Raw genomic sequence first — 22456 nt, 5'->3', positions numbered from 1 at the left:
AACCGTTTCTCAGTACTCGGCACCGATTGGGAACCGGGCCGGCAGGGTGTATATGATGAGGTGAAGGGTGTTTATGATGGGAAAAGTTGATGGAAGGTGGCAAGACCAGAGGTGTCGTTAGCCCGATTCCGAGAAGGGCGTGTGATTCCAAATTTGGCAGAAGTCTATTGAGTTGGAGAAGGGAGCTAATGGGGAAATATCGTCACGGGATGCTCTTGGGTGTAACTCCAGGTTTTCCTCGGCAGCCTTCGGAACCGAGAGTTCCCTTATGAGAACCGGTGTGGGGGCCTTGGGAGCCGATGAACTAAACCCCAGAGGCACCAGTAAAGAATGGGAAGCTTCAGGCGCTTTGATCGTTCAACTCACCTTGCTTAAGGTAGTACCTAGACTTTTTTTTTTATGTAAAGCAAAAACCGTAGCACCCCCGGTCCTGTCACCGAGAAATTGATGTCCGGGGAAGACTTTTACTAAATGTTGGGGTAGTAATCCTTTTGATTTTGATGCTGATGCTTGTGGCCGTCGCGAGAAGCATATTAGCATAACTAGAAGTTCGAGCCTAGTGAACAAGACGTAATGTTTCTCATTAATTGACAGAGGATCTCTGTAGTAGTAACAGCACCCCCGAGACGGCAGCATTCTTCCCGCGGCGCTGAATAAGAAGAGGGAAAAATCCGCCATGACCTCCGCTACCAGATTCAAGGTGCAGCGGTGGCGCCCAAGGTCAGGTCCCGTGAGACATCCCTCTCCTCTCCGGCTCTGTGCCGGCCGGCCTCTCGACTCCGGCCCCACGATGTCTCCCCAACTCTGCGCATCGCGTCCATGAGCCGCAGGCAATACCTTTCAATTGGCAGGGGTGGGCATATCGAGGCCCTCCATGAACTTTTTTGACCATGTTTGGTAAACTATTAGTGCCACCTCCGATACCGTTGCCAAATGCTATAATAGCTCCTCCCCCAGCTTCCAACTTCACCTCCAATCTCTCCAGGACATCTTAACTCACTTTCCTCTCTCGCAAGCACAGAATACCCAGAGGAAATTCCCGCTTCGTCCAGAGATCTTTGCAAGCTTCACAATGCCTTCCTTCGTTGAGTCCCCCGTTCGCACGGAGATTCCTGGCCCTGTCTCCAAGGCCAGCTCCAAGCGTCTGGATGCCATTTTCGATGCCCGTGCCGTTCACTTCGTTGTCGACTACGACAAGTCTCACGATAACTAGTAAGATCTTATTCCCAAAAGGACATGACAATGTACGAGCTAACACTTCGCAGCATCGTCGATGTTGATGGCAACAAGTACCTCGATGTCTACGCCCAGATTGCTTCCATCCCTGTCGGATACAACAACGACACTCTGATCGAGGCTGCCAAGTCCCCCGAAATGATCTCCGCTCTCGTCAACCGTCCTGCGATTGGCAACTTTCCTTCCGACCAATGGGTCGATATCCTCCGTAACGGCCTCATGAAGGTCGCCCCCAAGGGCCTAAGCTACATCTTCACTGCTCAGTCCGGATCTGAGGCCAACGAGCTTGCCTACAAGGCTGCTTTCATGCTCTACAGTCGCCGCAAGCGTGGCGACGCTGACTGGAATGAGGAGGAGATCAACTCTTGCCTTGAGAACTCCAAGCCTGGCTCTCCTGAGCTCGCCATCATGAGTTTCAAGAACTCTTTCCACGGCCGTGGTTTCGGCTCCCTCTCCACCACCCGCTCCAAGGCTGTCCACAAGCTTGATATCCCTAGCTTCAACTGGCCCCAGGCCCCCTTCCCTGCTCTCAAGTACCCTCTTGAGGAGCACGTCGAGGAGAACGCTGCCGAGGAGAAGCGATGCCTTGAAGAAGTTGAGCGCATCATGACCACGTGGCATTGCCCCGTTGCCGGTCTCATTGTTGAGCCCATTCAGTCCGAGGGTGGTGACAACCACGCCTCCCCGGCTTTCTTCCAGGGTCTCCGTGATATTACCAAGAAGCACGGATCCGTTCTCATTGCCGACGAGGTCCAGACCGGTTTCGGTGCCACCGGTTCCTTCTGGGGACATGATCACTGGAACCTGACCTCTCCTCCAGACATGGTTACCTTCTCCAAGAAGGCCCAGACTGCTGGTTACTTCTTTGGTAACGAGATGCTCATTCCCGATAAGGCTTACCGTCAGTTCAACACCTGGATCGGCGACCCTGCCCGTGTCATCATGTGCAAGGCTGTCATCCAGGAGATTCTTGACAAGAAGCTTGTTGAGCAGACGGCCCGCGTGGGCACTCACCTTTATGCTGAGCTTGCGCGCCTTGCTGCCAAATACCCTGAACATATCCAGAACCTCCGTGGAAAAGACCAGGGCACTTTCATTGCTTTCGATACCAAGGACCCTGCTGGTCTCGTTCGCTCCATGCGCCATATTGGTGTGAACATTGGTACTTGCGGCAAGAACACTGTCCGCCTCCGACCTATGCTCATCTTCCAAGAGGAGCACATTCCTATTCTCATCAACGCCTTTGACAAGGTTATTGGTGCTCTGTAAGCTGGATTTAGCAGGAACATCGAAATGGGATTGGGTTTCTACGCATCATGCCTTCTACTAGCGTTGCATTGATTTTAGTTTACATTTTTCAAAGGGTTATTCTGAGGATCAAGGGGAAAAGAAAAGAGTTATCATACTGGTAATACACTAGGTGTGGAAACAGATAGGTGTCTATCCAAACGGAACCGGATCACAGAAGGCGTTTACCAAGGTTACTGGAACTTAAAAAGAATTACGATTACTTAAACATGGGCCTTTGACCACAGTTGACATGAACAAATGTGATATAAAACAACGGAATTGATACACTATAGCCTCATAGACATCAACAAGACCTCTTGACCTGAGAACACAAGTCTCGAAGTCATCAAAAGATCAAGCCCGATTTACAAACATGCAGAGGTTCGTGTTAATGTCGGATAGAGAAAGCCGTACTTCTGAGATGAGTCGTTGGGCCATAACGAGCTGCAGGTTGGTGCGTATCTCACGTCACCCTGAATGCCGGCCTCAACCGATACACTGCGCGTCTCTCGGCAAGCTCTATCTCTTCCATTTCTGACTCCGTGTGTTATCTCTTTGGATCACATCTGCCAAGTGGTGAGGTGACCTGTCACATGGGATACGCATAGGCGAATGACATTGACGCCGCCGTGTAATTTGGCAATAGTTGAGAAAATTTGGCCAGAGTTTTGGAAGTTCTATGACCAACTTCCCTAGAGAACTTTCAAGGCTATGATCCTTACTGCGATTTCACCGTATTCTTTAGCATCCAACACCTGCCATCATTGTGCTCGATTTTTACGATATGCTGGCCACTGGGTAATTGATACTGATTCCGTCTCGCTCTAGAATTTATCCTCTAGAGTCCTCCTCAGTGAGCCAGGTGTGCTATTGCAGCGTGCCACCGGACCAGGGATGAACCGTTCAGATGCCTGTGGTGGCTTGCAGTAGCAGGTAACAGAAGTATAGCTGCAGTCATCAAAGTGGAAGTTCGGCGGTTGCATACAGGCACCGGAGTGATCGGGCAAACCCGATATTCAATGCTGAAGCAGTGAGAAGACATCCATGTCGGTTTATGCCGGCTGAGGAAGAGCTTCGACCAAGTGTTGGGAGGCTGGTAATGCAAGATGCAATCTCAAGATCCAAGTTTCTTTTTCTCAGCCCCGGCCATTGCTCCCTTGAGAGAGACACCATGACGTCTCATTGGTTGCAAGCTTTTCTGCCTTGTTGGAATCAAGCCTGTTGTTCGAAAGAGGAGTTGGTCTCTACATAGCTCTGCAGGTCCGAGGTAACCACAGAAAGGGAGGTGAGGATTGTGCAGTAGACCATTTATGCGAGCCATTGGCATGCTCAGACATCCCGTAAAAAAAGGTCAAAAGTGATAATATTACTTACAGGGTTTGGTTTGACAAGTCTCGGATTACCAAAACGAGCAGCCGAGTATGTAGGTCCAGGGAATACTGTGTGTTGTTCCAGGCCGCTGATAGACATGACGAAGCTGGTCAGTGAGGGCCATTGGTGCTTTTGTTCGGAACCGATGGTCTCATATCGCCTAAATCTGTTAGCTTATGTACATGGCCAAAGAGTGCTCTGCGTTGTACATTGTATAAGTAAGAGAAGGCACAGAGCAGATGGCATAGAAATGGATGATGGTGTTGGTGTTGGTCGAGTGGTAGAAGATCTGCACATGACATCTGCACCGATGAGTTGTGATCAGGGATCATTTCCGACGTGGGCGGGTATCATCACGGGAGAGCTGATCAATACTGCGCAAGATCAAAACCGAAAAAAAAATCCTAGAGTTGACAGCCTGCAAGATCTTGCCGATTCGTCACCGTGCTCATCTAATCGAATCAAGAGCTGTCAACCCCGCAAAACCAAGGCATGGTCAGTGTTTCTGATTGAGCCCTGGCCTTGAATGTGTTCTTGATAGGCTATATGCAAACAGCACCATCCTTGCCTGATATGTTCCTGTCTCAGCCAGCCTAAAAAAAAAGTAAGGCGTCTGGGCGTTGATGGTCTGTGAGTACCTGAGATGCGCGACATCGATGGGCCTTTAGGGATCAAGGCTCTCTTGTTGATCAAAGCGGCACAAGGTTTACTCATTAATGGCATTATAAAACTGCTGACCAATAAATGCTGGTCATTGAGTGCTCTTTGCTAACGACGAAAAGAGTGAACGTTGTAGCGTTGGAACTCGGTACAAATCTCACTCGGCGAATTTGCTGATGAGCTATATTGTTGAAACATGCACAGATCATATATATATAGCCGCGTTCAGCGCTGTCTCTCTCGAGATATCTTCAACATGAGCAAACTACAGACCTAGGATTCATCATAACTAGTCTAACCCTACTAAGGTAGTTGCCCATGTAGACTAATGGTAGCCAGTACCATAGCTTTGGTTGAAGAAATTCTCCATAACTTGACCCATGTCTGTTCCATGTGGCATCTTCCCCCAGCTTCATATTGTGCAGCATCATTCGCCCGGCTTAGGGGCATTGTGGGGGCTGATCAAAACGGTTCGGTTTTGTTTGTAATTTCCCAGCTCCTCTGATAGCAAGAGGAAAGCATCTCGCGATCTTGGTGCAAGCATTGTTGAGAGTGGTCGCGGGTTATCAAGGACTTGTAGTTCCCTTGAATTCGCCCGTTGTGGCGATCCTGCGCCCCGCTCCGCTCCGCCCCGCTGTCGTATGCTTCAAGGCCGCATGCTACGCTTGATGTGGCGAGCCGTGATACTCAATCAGCTTAAGGCTTATGATCCTATATTCCTTGCAAGTGCCCCCTAGACATACTGTTTTGTCATCTGCATAAGGTGCATGGACGTGACTCTGCATTACTTTCTGCGTTGCTTTTTTCACGACATTGGCGCTAGTTCTTCCCCCACTTTCCTGAAGCTTCCCATGTCCTTGGTTGAGCATTGCTTAGAATTTTGTGAGAATCAAGAGATCCCCTGTCCACATCTCGAGAAAGACCCACCCACATATTGAGAGACACATGGGTAGGTAGGCAGGTAGGTAGGTAGGTTGAGAGACTCCTTTAAGAGTCAGTCTCCGTGACATCCCGTTCTTTCAAGGTCCTCTGATAGACAGACAGGCGAAATATTTATATATTTGCCTTGAGCATATGGATGGCACAAAGAGAATCTCAGTAGCTTGATACCCAGTTTCTGTTTTACTAACTCACTTATTGAACTAACAAGCCATATGCTTCATCCCCTTCGCGAAGAGGTTCCTGTCTGTCCGTCGACAATGCCACGCTAATACTACTTCAATGGATCGGGATCGACCGCCAACTGCATAAAGCGCACAGCAACTTACCTAAGGAGCTGGCCGAGACCTTGTTGTGCGTACGTGCATGTGTAAAAGAAAAAGCAAAGTTGATGCCTCTTCACTCACTGTAATCAATTGGCGTTGCGCGCCAACCATCGTGGAGCTGCAGCGGCATCAGAGCGTCAAGCCCCTCAAGAGCTATGTACAAGGACTGACAATGTGACCGTGTATAGTTTGTTAGCGCTATCTTCAAACATCGAGCTTTGGAGGTCTTTGCTTCAGTCTCAGACGAAGTATATGCCCTTCATCACATCCTATAAAACATGCACCCTTTCCTTTCATCTGGAGTCTGTCGTGCAAGTTACTGAGTTACTGAGCTGATGCCCTTGCATCATTGCGTCGCAAACAAAACGTCGAATTGTGAGCTTACTTGACCTATTCTGCTTCTGTCTCTCGCCATCGTCTCAGACTCAAAAGCGTGGGCAAGCGAATTACGTTCTGCGGTTCCGCCAACTGCACTAAAATAGACGCTAGCTCCCCGCGTCTTACCTTACTTCAACTCTTCAGTTCCTCTCTTCTGTTTGACCCTGAGCTTCCACTGCATTTGTTCAGCGACTAACATGGCGTTGCTTTAAGAAGCTCAATTACAAAGCACCTCTCAGGCCCGTGGTTTCTCGAATTGCAACAAGCGAAAGACATGATAAGCAACCTAACCTAAACTGCCGAATCTCAAAACAAATCCTCGCTTGCATCGCTGTAGCCTGCAATAGGTTCTCCTGGCTGTTGTCACCCACCTAGTCGCTGCCATTCCTGTGCATCCACCAACAGGGTCCTGGATGGAGCCACTAAGTCGCTTTTCAAGCCTCGATCTACCTGTACGTGGGCCATAAAACCACTTCAAGTTCGACCCGCCAATTTGAACCATCAATCCTACCCCAATTATCACCGACTCCTCGAACTCAGCAAGTCGCTTACCACGATTGCTTCGCCGCACCTCACGGCCTCCCAAGCATTTTGCTGGGATCTACGGGCTTCCCGCCGCTCGAGGTCCCAGGAGCAGGAGTCCATCCGCTCCGCCGCCGCAAACCGGCCCCGCGCCGACTCGCGCAATCTGAAGAACGGGAGATGGACAAGCAACAACAGACTGTGCAGAAGAGCCGGCAGCGCCGCGAAGCCGAGAGAGAACGCAAGCGAGCACTCCGAGCGTATGTTCACTAAACCTTTGATTCACTCCGCCACTGTGCGCCGTCTCTGGCGCAGACAAACTGGAGCATGTGCTTCTAGGGCCTTCTCCTTCCCATCAGGTTCCGGATGTGACCAGCTCTGAATCACTTGCCTCCCGCTTATCTCTTACCCTCATTGACTGTTCTGATTTTCACATGCTGATTGATCGTTTTCTATAGCTGCGACGGCTGCCGACGACAGAAGGAGAAATGCGACGGTGGTGTACCATGCCGAAGATGTACGCGCCTACATCGCCAATGCGAGTTCCTAGGTCCGACTGCCAGAGATGCCGAAGGAGGTGATGGTGCATCGAGGTAAGTCGCAATGACATCGCCGCATACCATTCGATGTTCTCAAGCTTGCTGACGCATATGCGTTTAGGAATCGCTCCGGCCCAGGCAACGCTGAGCTCCTTCAGCGTGCTTCTTATATGGAGAAGATCATTACCCACTATGCTGGAAGTGTCTCTCTTGATACGGAATCACTGAAGGCTATGGCCGAGTCCATCGACAACAAGAATTTCGACGCTAATCAAGTTCAACGACAAGCTCCGATTATGGATTCTCCAGGTTCTGACTTTTTGGGAGCAGAAGACGAGAACTATACAGTCCAGCCACTGGATAATAACACTACTCGTAAGACCGACTACTTATATTCAACGTCCACAAGTAACTAATCAATACCGCTCATAGACTACTCAGGCGAGTTCTCTCACTGGAATTTCTCAATGAGAATCAAGCAATGGATCGAACAATGTGTACCAGAGCGCCATGTATGTTGCTCCAGTCTTGTTTTGCAAGAACGAATAACTCAAGCCTTCGCTAGGATGCACCAGGCCCCCTCAGTTTCAAAGAGTATTATCGAGCCGAGGAGCTCCAGTCAGCCAATAACACGCAGGCATCACTTTCTGCACTGCCTCCTCGATATGTCGCCGAATTCCTGGTCCAGGCTTTCTACAAGCATGCCGAGACCAACTACTTCTATGTTGAGCGTGGGTGGCTCGCTGAACAGATTGATCTAATTTATCAGAACCCCGGGGCTTTATCTCGTCGTGAAGTGGGGACGCTCTGCATGATTTGGATCATCTTTGCGATTGGAACTCAGTACGCATATCTCGATTCGATCTCGGGAAGAGATGCCCATGGCAAGTCGAACGATTCAAGCCCTTTCTCCGAGGATACAATAGGTGTTATGTTCTATCAACAAGCCTGCAAGCTCGTTCCTGATGTCATTACTGTTGCATCACTGGAGAGTGTTCAGGCTATTCTTCTCATCGGCATCTATACCCTGCCCCTTGATGCCTCAGGGTTATCGTACATTTACCTTAATCTCGCGGTAAAGCTCGCGATCCAGAATGGCATGCATAGGAAGTGGCCTGCCGGGGGACTTGATCCTTACGTTCGCGAAACCCGGAACCGCGTATGGTGGACAGCTTATACGACAGAGAAGTATGTTTTATTGACTATCTTTTAATTCCTGGAAACTAACCGCTTCAGACGAGTTGGTATCTACCACGGGCGGCCTTTATCTATTCTGAGTAAAGATGTCGACGCAGAGATGCCCACTGATCGACCAGACATAATGCCATCGAGCCCTACAAATGTTGCGCATATGCTTGCAACGTTACGGTTGAATCAGGCGCTTGGTAAGATTGCGCATGAGATGTATGCACTTGCACTATTCTGAGCCGTAATTTCAAGAAGCTTATCATCATTGGCAGCTCTGTTCTTCGAACCGCGCAGAAACATGAGATGAATGAAGGTTTGCAACGGGTCATCGATATGAAGGAGGAGCTTCGAAGGTGGTGGGACGCACTGCCCGAAACCGCGTTTCACGAAGAAGTCAATCCTCAAAACCCTATCACACGAGCAGATACGCATCTCAAACTAGAGTATTGCCTGCTGCGAATGTACGCTGGGCGGCCCTTCATCTTACCTCGCGAAGTCGTGCGTGGTAATGCGAGCACGTCGAGTTCACCCGCTGATTCAAACAACCAAAGACCCAACACGCCTCATAAGTCCAATCCTCGGTCGATCCTGGTTGCTGACTGCGTGGAGGCTGCATTGACCATAATCGACACATGCCATCTTCTTCAAAGCACGATTGGTCTTGCACGGGCATCATACACGGAATTCAGCTCCTGTCGTGCTGCTCTCCTGGTCATCATCACCCAGTGCCTGCAAAAGAAGACGGATAGGCTACGTGACGCTCTGCGCACTGGTATGGCTATGATCAAGGAGATGTCAGCAGGTGGAGAGTCAGCCCGTTCTGAAGCATCCCTGATCGAAGTTTTTGAACGTGCTATCTCACGACTTGACGCCACAGCTGATCCCTCCGGCCGAGAAACTGACTACTCGCGGTTCAAGAAATGGGAATTGCTTTGGAAGAATGACGTGCCTCTTCAGGACTTCAGGCAAGAAGCATCACCCGAGACTTCCTTGCCGCTACCTCAAAATCCAAATGCATTTTGGAGAGGAAGCACAAGCGCGACTGCTCGACCTGGTATGCCAACGATGCAGGCCCCGAGCCCTTTTGTGGGAATGGATACCAATTTTCCCTCGGTACCCCAGGTTATGGACGAGTTTTCTACGCTCTTTGGATACGGTTTCGGTCCTAGTCCTGACAGTATGGCTGGCACAGCTAACGGGGGCATGTGGATGGGCCCATGAAATTCCACGCATGCCTCTTTCAAGTCGATTACTCCACGTTCTTGGAGGGGAGTGAAGGATATATCACAAGTCGTTTGGGCATGTTCCATTGCTGTGGCTGTTCAGCTGAGATGCCGAGAAAGCATGCCATCGGAGTATCAGACTTGCCCAACCCACCTACTCAGAGTCAGCATAGCTCTGCTACGGAACAATATTCTGCGGAGGGCCCGGATAACAACAGGACTGCTGGTTTGAGGTACAGCAGAACATCCGGTGTTTGCTCGCAGTACCATAGCAATCTTGGCTTTGTTGTACATTATGAAATTTAAGGCCATTGCCTCACTCTTCGGACACCATGACCTCAACAGCTGTCTTCGGTTTTGCCCTGCCAAGTCAGTTTCAAGAGAACGGAAATGAAATAGCAAACATGGGGGCTGGAACGCCACTGCTTGGAAAGTATGAGGAAACACAATCGTATTTTTCTTTCTTTCTTGATTAACCAATGCCACTGGTTTTAATCTAAAGCTCGTTAGATTTCTCAAATTGCCTTGAGTACTTACAGCCAATTGCCACGAGAGGGCTTTGACTGAGAACATCAAACTCAACGGTGGTGAACGACAGTTTGTATTGGCGCAAAACCAGAAAAAAAGAGATCAACCTGGCGAAAAGCCAGTACACACTTTCACATACCAAAAGTGAATGCTCTAGTTATTCACACCGATACCATTGAACGTCGTTCAAATCCGACAGCCCACTTCTATATCCAACAGCAATCAAAGCCCAATGACTAGAAGTGGAAGAAAGATGGAGATATTTATGGCGACAAGGCAAGCATCATCATAGATTAGGCTGATAAATAAACTACTGTTACAAATTCCGTACCCGTACACGAAACCGCCATGGTAATATGCATCTTTTCCACTGTTGGTTCTTAAACCAGCCCATTTGTACAGGGAAATGGCTGCTCTAGGCACGCTGTGTCTGTCGCTTCTGAGATCTGCGCATCTCCTTCTCCCTCTCCTTCTCGAGGTATCGCTTTTGCGCCTTGGCATCGAGACCCTTGAGCTCAGCATCGCGCTTAGCCTTGCGGGCCTTCTCCTTCTCAAGAAGGAGTTCCTCTTGGCGTTGGCTCTCAGCGGTCTTCTTAAGCTCACTGATGGCATGCTCACGGGTGCTGCGGACTTTCTTGGAAACCTCGGGGCGGAAATGAGCAACCTTGACAAGGACATCGGGAAGCTGGAGAAAGTGCGAGAAGAGAGGCAGAAGATTATCGTAATTGCCATCGGAAGGGAGGGCGTACTTCAGGAAGAGTCGCTTGCGGGGAGTCGTCTCCTCAAGGGTAGCGGGCTTGTCAACAGGCTGATCGGAGATAATTAGGTACTCGAACAGGTCGCCAGCGGCTTCAACAGCGGCAATGAGCTCAGGAGTAAGGAGTGTATCAGTGATCTCGGCGCTCTCGCTCATGACAGTGAGCCAAGCGGGAAGCTTAGGGTTATCCTTGGTGAAAGTGAGAGACACATCGTATCGGTCGTCGCGGACGCGACGCATGACGTCCTTGTGCACAACACCCCAAACAAAACCATCGTAGGTGCTCTTAGCATCCTTGGCGCGGATTTCAGAAGCACCAGGAGCAGAGGGGACTGTAAGACTCTCCTTGCCATCAAAGGGGTAGGTCAGAACCTCGACGGCATCCTTAGGCGCATCAACAGTCTCGACGAAAAAGCTTGCGACATGCTCGAAGCCATTGACAATGGGGTTGAACTTCTTGGTCAGAGTAAGCTTGAAGTCGGTGAAAGCCGTGTTCTGTCGACCAGTAGCGTATGTTGCAAATTCGAAGAGGGACTTCTCCTTGATGAGTGTATCGGGATTGACATCTTGGTTATCCAAGGTGGGTACACCACCAAAGCCAACAAGAGCGTACTCCTTCTGGAGAACGGGGGCGTGAGCGCGAATCCAGGCCTTGGCCCTAGAGCGATTGCGGCGAGCGCCAATCATATGAAGGAGGAAGATAAAACTCGAGATGAGGAGAATGATGCCCTCAAGCCTGAACTCGGAAAGGGAGTGACGCTCGTGGACATTGTACCACTTGGTATATGGAACGGCCGTAGCAGCGGCAGCGGCACTTCCAGCTGTCGCATCCTGGGTAGCGGCCTCAGGAGCTGGATTGGGAGCCTCGGCGAAGTCTGCGAAGTCTAGAGGAGGATGTCGCGTGTCAGTCATGATATTCAATTCCACTCTTTGCGCGTCGCAATATTGCGCAATTGTCAAATACTTAGAGTATCTAGTGGAACTCACCAGAATCTGGACTCGCAGGCTCAGGGGCCTTTGCACCTCCAAAGGCGTTCTTCAAGAAAGATGCCATTTTCGAGTCTTCGACAAGGGGATTGAGAGGTCGTGGCTGAGGAGGGGAAGAAGCGAAGCGAAGAGACCAAGAGGCCACGGCGTAAGGAGGCAAAGAAATAGGCGATGTGGGTGATGCGGAGAGCTTACCTTCTAATAGCTTGGCAAGGTGGAGACGAACCTAGCTGATGGCATCTTGAAGCTAAGCTGTAAAGGGCATCTGAACTCAATTGTTGATTAGCTTCTTCATGGGTTTCCTTAACATGGATTTATCGCCAGAGCTGTACTTGGATGAACGCAAGGAGGAATGCTTTGACCGTTATAATCCCGTTGTGTATTACATCGGATAGTTGATTGAAGCCCCAGTAGCAGGAAAGGTGGTATACACCATGTAAGTGAATGCTAACTTCACATTGACACTTAAAGGGAGTCAAATCTTGAATTGCGAAATTTCCTGGTATTTCATCATCAATTGAGGTCATTAACCCCCGTTATATTTACATTCTCATAGATAGTTCTTGGTGGTGTAATGCCTTGCCTCTTTCCTTCTGAACTCCAATGAAGCCGGCACGGCAAGCAAATAGCTGTTCAAAGACCCTCCGGGCCTCTAAAATTTGAAGCGACAGACCTAAGACTCCTTTGTAAACGTATAGCACGTCCTTCAATGAGGTAACCACGAGTTGGGCGTCGTGTTTTGTGACAGTAGGTATTTCCATTCTTACAGATATAAAGAAGCAAGGAAAAGTGTGAAATGCGTTTCCATTGCTTGGGTTTGGACACATACGAACTGTGTATACTCATTGTTCAGAAAATTACTCAGTGCGTGCGCATAAAATCTATTGAGATCATGTACAACAGAGGCTGAATATCTGGTCTCTGCTCATAGAGATGCCTTTGCCTTCAAGGCACCATCCAGCACCACATCAAGCCATTTCGTGATATGTTGGTTCACGGCCTCAGAAGCCTGCCATAACGCCCAGTGAGACGCTTTGACTTCCTCCCGAGTTAAGTTGGTAAAGGCTGAGTCCATTCCCTTGGACATAGACGGTGGGAGAGCCGAATCGTCAGTTGCAGTGATGAACAAAGCTGGCATCTCGAACTTGTGGCCACCCTTCTTGGCTACCTCTGCATCGTCGCGGTGGTTGAGCTCCTGCATGCGGTAATAGTTTAGAGGGCCACGCAGCTCAGGGGGTTCTTTCGAGGCATATTCTTTGGCGTAGTAGTCCATCTCTTCCTTGCTAACAAGTGGCGAGGGACCGAGTTCCGGTAGCTTGTCGAAGTAGATACCGTCCTTGGCAGAGAACCCAAGATCACCGCTGGGTGTACGGCCGCCATAGAGGGCATTCAAGAACTGCCGGATCTTTTCCTCTCCTTGGAGACGGGATTGAACCTCGGGGCCCTTGAACTGTAGTTGGTAGCTAAAGTTGAGCAGATGGCCACTCTGGATGATAGCTTCGAGGGGGACAAATGTCTCTCTGGGCTGCATGTAGGGTGTGCATACACTGAAGACACCCTTAATCAGCTGAGGATACCAGCAGGCGGCCTTCCACACAATAGCACCACCCCAATCGTGTCCACCAAGAATGATCTGTCCATCCTCTCCAACGTACTTCCGAGCCAGCTCGTTGATGTCAGCTGAAAGGCTCTTATATGTGTACTCCTCAAGTGACTCTGGAGCATCAGTGCCGCCATATCCCACCATATCGGGGACAATGACCCGGAATCCTAGGGACATAAGGTAGGGAACCTGATAGCGCCAGCCAAATCCGAGATCTGGAAAGCCATGGATGAGAACGATAGTCTCCAGTGGCGTACCCTCAGGCTCTCCAACAATGTACTTGTAGTTTTTACCCCGAATCTGCGCAGTCTCGGTCTTGACCCGAGAGTCGTTTGGCACAAGCTTATCAGGAGCCATAATGAATAACGTGACGTCCCGTTTTCTTTGTGCGGTCTGTTAAGATTGTTAATGATGGGATGTTGTAAAACTCAAGGTTTAGATAAAGTTGCCTGTCCGTGTGGGGAAGCAAGTTGGTGTTGAATTACATCATGCTGGAATACGGTACTCACTTTCTTGTGTAAATGACTCGTAGGGTGCTTTGTTTAGCTGAATTCTTACAAAGAAAGTACCAATCACCTGCAACGACTGAGATCGCAAATTTATAAGAAGTGCTGTTAACTCGAGACTGCACGGCACAGAGTCAGTCTATATAGTACAAGTTTCATCCTGGCCAGCTCTGAATGTGCTGTAGGGTGGAGTCCGAGTAAACCGAGGCATGAACGGGAGGACTTCCTAATTTAGGATAATCGGACTGCGAATCGCGGCTAAGAGATACATATCTTCCCACTGTTGCTGTCGCGTTACACCAGCCAACGAAGCATACGTTCGTTCTCGGCATGTTACATAACGCAGTGTAGGTCAATGGTGGATTGATGGTGGAGGCGCTGAATCGGTCTGTCCGAGTCCGAGTCCGAGGTCGAGTAGACAACGAGATAACAAAATAACAAGAATACAACCCCGAGACAACATCCATGGGGTATCAAATCGTATTAATACTAAAGCAATTGGGCTTGATAATAAAGATCCAACAGAAAGCGCCTTCCTTCATGAACATGAGATCTCTACCTTCTCTCGCGAATCCGAACATAGTTGTGCAGAATAAAACCTAGGATTTCCTCCTCCAGGTCAACAAGTCAAAACAAGACAGCAGTCCGTGCACTGCATCAAAATGAACCGCTTCAGTGACAATAATCAGTAAATCACCATATCTTCGTCAGCTTCCTCCAACACATCTGCCGACTCATCGTGATGATGGTCATGATTAGACGCCTGAAGCGGCTTCTCTTGACCATGTGGCGATTTTTCGGGTCCATTCGTGTCTTTGGAGTCATGATCCAACTCCTGCCTTGACGGCGCTGTTGTCTCTGAAGGTTGTCTTCCTCCTTTCGCCTGTCGCCCTTTTCTTGCGTTCAAACTTTCAACTTCGCGCTCTATTGTGACCTTTGTTTGCTGGATCTGATCATATATTGTATCTTCCTGTTCTGCTGTGAGTTTCCAAGGGAGATAGTACTGGATATGTCAATATAAATTTCGAAGTGATAGATGTTTGCGTCAACATACGATATGCGGCCTTGATTTTGTGCGTAGGTACCGAGCCATCGCAAGCATTTTGGTATGCTTGCTATGCATCTATGTAATCTTGTCAATTCAACAGCGCAGCAATTGACAACTCAGCGGCCAACTTACAACCTCCTCATCGAACGTTAGTTGTTCGCCTCTCCGAACCTCAGTGAGTCGCAGTCGTTTCTCCTCACGCAGCCTATCTTCCTCAATGTTCTGCTTTTGTAACCGGTCTTGTTGCCTGCGTTCTATCTCCAAACGGCGCTTCTGCTGCACACTGCCACCTGTCTGGCTTAGAGTGCTAAGAAGACCCCCGAATAACCGCTTGCCGCGTCTCTTCTCTTCTTGCGTCGCGTTTTTACGGCGATCTACGTCGACGTCTGGAGAGTCTCCATATGAATTGTGGCGGTTTGGAGATGAGTTCCTCTTCCGTGGTTCGCTTGGTGCTTCGCGGAAATAATCGTCATGTTTCGTACGCTTCGAGGAGAGTTCGTCGGCATTTATTGAAGCCTTTCTTTTCATGGAGTCCTTATTCGGTGCATCTTCAGACAGTGTATCGTTACGTTGCTCGTGGTCTGCTTTGGTATCATCCAAGGGACGGAGCCTAGAATGAAGTTAGTAAGGCACAGAGAAGAAGGATTTCGGGTTGAAAGCACTCATTTCTGGTTTCCATCTTAGATCATTGTTATAGGAGCCTAGCTATTCGCGCATAGTTAGACATCAGCCTATGCAGCTGTACCAGACAGGATGGAAAAGAAACGTAGGCTGAAGCTTGATGATGTCCCTGGTCAAGGCTGAGGAAGGTGGGGATTGTGATGTCGTGGAAAGCGGCAAGAGCTACAGCGCCCCACCATTTTGATTGGCTAGCAGCTCTGTCGCCCCTCGAAGCTGTCAGAACGCTTCCACAAGGCTGAGAAATCTTCAATCTTGGACTTTACAACGTTACGCCGGAACTTTGCGCCCTTCTCTCTTCCTCAACATATCACTAATTCTGACCGCGCATCTCATAACAAAAGTTCATACACTGTTTTCCCGCTCGTCACAGCTATGTCTCGCCATCATCCGTAAGTAACCATTGATTCTGGCTTTTTATGATAGCAGCTCAGCTAACTTTCGCGCAGCGATCTTGTTATGTGTCGCAAACAGGCCGGTATTGCCATCGGTCGTCTCTGTGACAAGTGTGATGGCAAATGCCCCGTATGCGACTCCTACGTTCGGCCCACGACGCTCGTGCGCATTTGTGACGAGTGTAGCTTCGGCAATTACCAGAACAAATGCGTTGTATGCGGTGGTGAGGGCATCTCGGACGCGTTCTACTGTTTTGAATGCACTCGCCTTGAAAAGGATCGCGACGGATGTCCTAAGATTATAAACCTTGGCAGTTCGAGAACAGATGTGAGTAGTCTCTGGACGATTGTAGTCTGACTTAGCAGCAGGGTGCTGACGATTATCTTCCCAGTTGTTCTACCAAAAGAAAACGAATCGTACAACGCAATACTAACCGAGCTGTGGCCTGGGCTGGCCGTGCAGTGTGGTGTTTGGTTGATTCAAGGTCGACTTAGATCTGTCATCACAGGTGTTTAGGCGTAAAATGGAATATGAAAACGCGGTTTTTGGATTGAGCGGCAGCTATCTAGTAATTACAATTGAACAGCTTGTTCCTTATTCAAATTTGCCAGAACTCGCCCCTGAGAAATACACTACGGCTGAAAAGAAAGGTTCTACCCAGAGACTCCTCGTAACACATGAGATACTAATAAATAATACAATCGAAAGAATTGATTAAATGTAACTGACCTTCACCCCCATTCCAGCTGTGCCCTTGACCTTAGACCAAAAGACCGCAAGTATTCTCTTCACTCTCTCCCGAATGTTGGCATTACTCAACATAAGAATCAAACCCATAACAAACGCCAGAAACTTGAATAAGAACATCGGGTTCGAGTTTAGTGAGGAGCCCAAATGTTCGATAATAGTCCGCAGTTGTGCGATAACCATAGAAGCGCGTGACGTAAGAGTTGGGGCCTGCGAGACTGCTTTGCCATTTGCCTTGGGTCCTGCTTGATTCGTCCCTCGAGGCCTTGACTGCCTCGACGACGAAGATGATGGAGCTCTGGCCTTCCGAGGTCGAGTTGACCCAGTATGGCTAGCTGTATCGTCAATCCCGTAATCAACCTCGCTCCCTTCGCGCTTCAGACGCTCCTCTTCTATCCGCTTTCTTTCCTTCTCTTCATTCTCGGCGCGCAGTCTCTTCGCCTCCTCAATTTCTCTCTTCAGCTCATTCTCTTGTCGTTGGCGCTCCTCATTCTCAAGTCTTTCCTGTTCTTGCTGTTCATCGTGGAGGCTTTGCAATGCCTGCAGGAAGGCTTCGCGCCGCTCCTCGTCTAGGACTGAGCTGACGCTGATGAATTCACGAGCATAATCCCATTCGTTGTTGCGCAAGAGCACATGGAGGGTGTATAACTCCAGAATCTTGACACGAGCATTTAGATCTCTAGGCGTGTTGGCGCCACTCGCCCCCTTCGCAGGAGACCGATATCGATTCGACATGGGCGAGCTCGTTGATTCAGCGAGCCGCCCGGCGACATCAAGATTTGGTGTGTTGGAGGCGGCCAGATAAGCCTCGAGTTTGTGCTGGTTAAGCTTCTGGTCACGGGCATGTGCCAACAATATTGTCGCGCTGCTCGAGTCAGTCCATGTCTCAATTCGACGCATTCCAAACGACTTACAGATTGATGACCACGTCGGAGTCAACATCGCCCTCCACTCCATGGTAGCCGTTCGTGACTACCTCATCCCATATTTCTCCTTCGCGAACTTTGGTACACAAAGCTCTCCATTCTTGGTTTCCAAAAGCATCCTTGCCCTCCTCGGGTTCTAACTCGACAATGCCGTTGAGGATAGTAAGATACAGGCTCCAGACCTTAATGCGAGTCGTTCTTGATGCTCGGGCAACTGGCGCAGGTTCGCCGTCGTCAACATGTTCGGGTGGAGTAATCAACGGGAGTAATGTCGTTAGAGCTTCAGGCAAACGACGCGTGAGGAATAAAGTAGAAGCCTGTCGATAGGTCTTCGAAATTTGGGAAGGATGCCGTGAGGATGTAGAAGAAGCTAGAGAGGATATAGATGTCGAGAGAAGGCTGTTTGGCAGGCCAGAAGGTCCAGTTGAGGATGACATCGTGGTCGGACTGTAAGCGGCGTGGTTGTTAAAAGTCATGCTGACAGTTGTATGAGAGCAATGGGATCAGAAGCGCTAGCACGTAAGCTGCTGAGGCTTAAGATCGTCTACACATAAAAGGCGGTAATGGTCTTTTGGAGGTGGCAGAGAGTTGAAGTTCGGATCGTATAGAGGACAAGCGGTATGTGACGGAGACGGAGCTGGGTGGAAGACTGGGCGACAAAAGGAGAAACAGGGCAGATGTATTGAATCACCCCAGATTCATGATTCAATTGAGCATCGTCGGAATAACAAGAGAGGTACGGGGACTCAGGAACGCAGGCAAAAGGCCAATTTCGGGACTCACGCGTCAGGGCCGAATTCAGTCAAGAAGGCCGTGACATGTGGTTTGTAGGAGCAACATAGCAATTGGGAAGCTGGGAAAGCTGATCAGCCAACCAGGTCAACGGTAGAAAAACAATCCAGTAATTTTAGCCTCGGTACGGGTACCTACTTCTTGACTTCCAGGTGGGGGCTAGACTCCATTTCCAGCGCATCCCCCAGTTCCGATCAAGAGGAGCCGACAACGGCTTAAGCACGGCCGAGGTTGACAGCTCAAACGTTCGACATGAATAAAGCAAGGAAGGAAGGCAAGGTAGGTAAATATTATTCAGATACCGACGGCAAGACTTCCTTATCTGCCTGGATACAATGGTGACATCTTGTGAACGATTTCTTCAATAGTGAACCTATGAACTCTCACTATGATGCAGCTCAAGAATCATTCGCTCCGAACTTTCTGAAGGGCTAAGCTCGGCATCTACTCCGCTTGTTGTGCGTCGTTGTCTAAACCGGGTGTCTTCATTTCCCATTGATCCAATGACCTGCCATAGTAGGTATGCCTTATTAGGGAACAAGAAAACCTGAGACCTTGACAGATGATATCAAAACAAAAGCATCCTAAGCTTATGACAACTTACCTAAGTCTTTTTGCCACTTAGGATCGAGGTTCAATGTTTTCTTGCCTCCCCTAGGTAGGCTCGGCAGGATACACCAAATACGAGGCACTGACTTATAACAGAGTTGAATGTACCACGATTAAATGCCAATGAGTCATTCTTAATATTTATTCTTATTTATGTACAGTAGCGTGCAATCCAGTTCTCATGTTCATTAAAGTCTCTCACACACGTGAGCGGCACCTTGGACTCTCCCCAGCACCCACCACCACAGTGCGCTAACGTCCGCTTGGTATTACAACATTATCTGAGACAGTTGCAAACTTTCTACAATTTAATGAAACGAATAAAATGTAATAAACAAGATCATACGAGGAAGAGGATCTCACGGGGTCAATCATATATATGCTCTCTCAAGAATGTATCTTGGTCTTAATGAATCTTTACCATGTTAAGCAACATCAGGTTTCCAAGGCAATCCAATGAAAGATTAGCAAAAACACTGGCTTGGTCGGCTTTCAATATTACCACAAAGCTACCCTGAAAATAGATATTGTTTACATAAAAAGTCATTGGTATTATGAACGCCACCCTAAATCAATCATCAGAACACCGCCCACTCTATCGTCCAATCTATCCCACACATGGCACCCCCAACTCATTGCCTTCGAGTTGACCTCCTGGCTGGTGCGCTCTCTTGCTTTACGTCCTTGATATCATCTCGCACGCCGATAATGCTGTCTTCTCTTTCAATCAGTGACTCATCAACACCATTCAGTTGTTCCTGACGAACCCACCCAGCCTCAACTGCAAAGCATACAACGTCTGCAGCACAGCTGAAGCAGGGCAACTCATCTCCAGCGTCTGGATCCAGGTAATTCCACATCTCTCGAGTCTCTTTCCTGAATCTTGCAAGCTCCTTCTTATCACCCTTGAAGTGACTTATCAAATATTCATAGAGATATGCCAGCCAAAGCACATTCGAGTATGGAGCATAAGCGTCCCATGAGAGTTGTCCGTCAATACCCTCAGCGTAGGGTGTATCGTGAGCTTCTGGAGGGAGACATGTACGGTCAGCACGGAGAAGGAATGACCTCATTTGGCGGTAAACTTTGCATTGTGCTGCATGAGTACTGGTGAACAGGCTGAGGTCTCTTTCGAGGTCAAAAGCCACAGGTTTCGCATCTTCAATGGAAAGATCTTCGCCACGAGACAGGCCGTAGTCCAAAATCGTAATATCCAAGCCTGAAAAGCCAAAGAAGCCCGCTGAAGGAGGACCCATGTCTCGAGGTGGCTTGACTTGCCGGATACATAGGTTACCCTCGTGAAGATCACGATGCTACTCAAGTTAGTGGGTTTAATCAAATTGTGTGCCTTGCAGGATGGATTACCTCAAACATCACAAGGTCCTCAGCTCTCGCCAGAGCAATAGCCTGCAAGAAAAATATATCCCATAATTGACTCTCGCTCGTTAACTTCCAGTCTTCTAGCGACGTTCCAGCATCGCCCAGCTCAACAACCAAGAAACGCGTATCGTCCAAATATCGGCTCGGTGAAGGATAAAACTGTGCTCGGTCCGGATCTTGTCGTTTCATCTTCTTTTGAAACGACTGATGCGTCTCGAGAAGCTGACGTGTTGTTTTACCCTGAACGACGTATCGCTCCTTGTATACGACGAAACCTGGAATATCTGCCAGCCATTCCGATATCTGCAGCTCGCCTTGTACATCCTCTTCAGGATGAGGCTCTTCATCGACCAAGCCAGAGCGAATTTGGGCTTTGGTCTGTGGCTTTATGGGCGATGGAAGCCGAATAACCTTTATTATGCTTGTACCACGCTCGTTGGTAACACGATATACCTCGGCGTAAGATGCTTCGGCGATCTTGTCAATCCTATCTCCTGGTGGACAGACATCCTCCCACGTGAGGGTTCTGAGCTGTGTTTGCTGCGCGGCCGCCTCTGAGGCTATCTGAGCCTCCAATAATCTTGAAAAATCGACAGAGTCATTCTCATCCACCGGTGGGTCTGAGCTTGGTTCTTTAGCCTCAGGAGTGCCTCTTTTCTCTGGGACCTTGAGGGTTGTGTCCTCCTTAATGTTGATAACCTCGCTTATCTTCTCCTGGACAGACTCTATGGTCTTTTTCGGCAATTTGGCCTTTGTCTTGGGAGCTGATTTCTCATCGAGATGAAGTGATGAGACTTTATTTGTTATAAGAGAGATAGAGTCCTTTTTTCTGTTTGGTTCTTGCTGGGGCCGTACTGGGCTTTGCGGTAGCTCGGCGAATAAACGTTCAGCTTTTGACCGTTTTGCTGGTTTTCCATATTTCTTGACCGCAGTACTTCGTGTCATTTCGGTTCTAATAAAAAAAAATAAAAATAAAATGTATGAATAAGGTGTTTTTTATCTAGATACGTAGGTAGTCTGTAATCAAGGACCAGTCATGCATGATATAAACATCTTCAACCAGAAAGAATGGTTGGTGGGACAACGGGCCCATTCATGGGTGTAGTACCAGGAGGACAGTCAGCTTCCAGCTAAGTATCTACCTTACCTTACCAACCTAAAGGTCAGTGGTTACTAAGGTACCTTACTTTCTAGAGATTTTCTACGGTATAACGGCCCTGCATCAAATATCTCCTGTGGACCAAGGACAAGCAAATGAAATATAGCCATGCAAGAACAAATAGACATAAGTAGAGAAGATAGCATCCAGCCTCACATTGAAACGAATGAGCAACCGTGGGTCTTGAAGTAAGTGGGGCATTATATTATACACTTACTGGATCCGTCGAGGTGACGACGTAAAGGGGCTTGGTAGATGCGTTTCTCTGTGAATGTATCCTGGCATGAAACTAATGGCTGGAGAATGTACTATCCAGCATGATTTTCAATGTGAATCTACATAAGATGGATGCTCTGTAAGTCTGAAATACCTATGCACTCTCCTCCGCAATTGCGGACCCGGCTTGTGGGCACTGGGCGGCATATTGATGGATGGTGGCTCGTTTCTTGCCTGTTGATGCTGACAGCATACCTAGCCATGAATAGAAACAATACGATGAACTAGAGCTAATAAGCGGACGTGGAGTAGCACTTGCGAAGAGGCGTTTGCTAGCCGAAGGACCCTTCCACGCCAAAGACAGAATGCGAAAAAGTAACTGTCTGTGGGCATGAACAAACATCCATTAAACGTTGAATCGCTAGTGAGCCGAAGTGATCCTATGGCCAGTT

General features: G+C 48.8%; 5 protein-coding genes across 5 annotated transcripts; 2 read left to right on the top strand and 3 right to left on the bottom strand.

Annotated features, from left to right (window-relative positions):
* The first annotated feature begins 906 nt into the window (after positions 1–906).
* FOBCDRAFT_178532 (aminotransferase class-III) lies at positions 907–2752 on the top strand. The gene is made up of 2 exons (XM_031176001.3): positions 907–1212; positions 1266–2752. The coding sequence occupies exons 1-2, from the start codon at positions 1073–1075 to the stop codon at positions 2503–2505; spliced, it is 1380 nt and encodes a 459-aa protein (XP_031047134.1). The 5' UTR covers positions 907–1072; the 3' UTR covers positions 2506–2752.
* A 3861-nt stretch (positions 2753–6613) lies between these two features.
* On the top strand, positions 6614–9670 carry FOBCDRAFT_237849 (fungal-specific transcription factor domain-containing protein; the record flags this gene model as incomplete). Its single annotated transcript, XM_031175997.3, has 8 exons — positions 6614–6652; positions 6741–6982; positions 7181–7315; positions 7383–7636; positions 7694–7773; positions 7827–8449; positions 8498–8665; positions 8722–9670. The coding sequence occupies 8 exons, from the start codon at positions 6614–6616 to the stop codon at positions 9668–9670; spliced, it is 2490 nt and encodes an 829-aa protein (XP_031047130.3).
* Positions 9671–10500: 830 nt separating this feature from the next.
* On the bottom strand, positions 10501–12124 carry FOBCDRAFT_316857 (uncharacterized protein). The gene is made up of 2 exons (XM_031175996.3): positions 11945–12124; positions 10501–11841 (listed from the first exon to the last, which is right to left on the bottom strand). The coding sequence occupies exons 1-2, from the start codon at positions 12009–12011 to the stop codon at positions 10616–10618; spliced, it is 1293 nt and encodes a 430-aa protein (XP_031047129.2). The 5' UTR covers positions 12012–12124; the 3' UTR covers positions 10501–10615.
* A 302-nt stretch (positions 12125–12426) lies between these two features.
* Positions 12427–18733, bottom strand: FOBCDRAFT_248753 (uncharacterized protein). The gene is made up of 9 exons (XM_059610864.1): positions 17837–18733; positions 16905–17787; positions 16833–16860; positions 16219–16513; positions 15234–15711; positions 15108–15176; positions 14751–15056; positions 14074–14123; positions 12427–13929 (listed from the first exon to the last, which is right to left on the bottom strand). The coding sequence occupies exons 1-9, from the start codon at positions 18322–18324 to the stop codon at positions 12870–12872; spliced, it is 3657 nt and encodes a 1218-aa protein (XP_059466938.1). The 5' UTR covers positions 18325–18733; the 3' UTR covers positions 12427–12869.
* Positions 18734–19778: 1045 nt separating this feature from the next.
* FOBCDRAFT_217530 (uncharacterized protein) lies at positions 19779–21607 on the bottom strand. The gene is made up of 2 exons (XM_031175987.3): positions 20615–21607; positions 19779–20562 (listed from the first exon to the last, which is right to left on the bottom strand). Exons 1-2 carry the CDS (start codon positions 21572–21574, stop codon positions 19882–19884), a joined length of 1641 nt encoding a protein of 546 aa, XP_031047120.2. The 5' UTR covers positions 21575–21607; the 3' UTR covers positions 19779–19881.
* Between the last annotated feature and the right edge of the window lie 849 nt (positions 21608–22456).

The sequence above is a fragment of the Fusarium oxysporum genome, chromosome III (assembly GCF_013085055.1).
Source record: "Fusarium oxysporum Fo47 chromosome III, complete sequence".
Classification (NCBI taxonomy): Eukaryota; Fungi; Ascomycota; class Sordariomycetes; order Hypocreales; family Nectriaceae; genus Fusarium; species Fusarium oxysporum.
The sequence above is the reverse complement of the archived record's forward strand: the minus strand, read 5'-3'. Positions and strand labels throughout refer to the sequence as shown.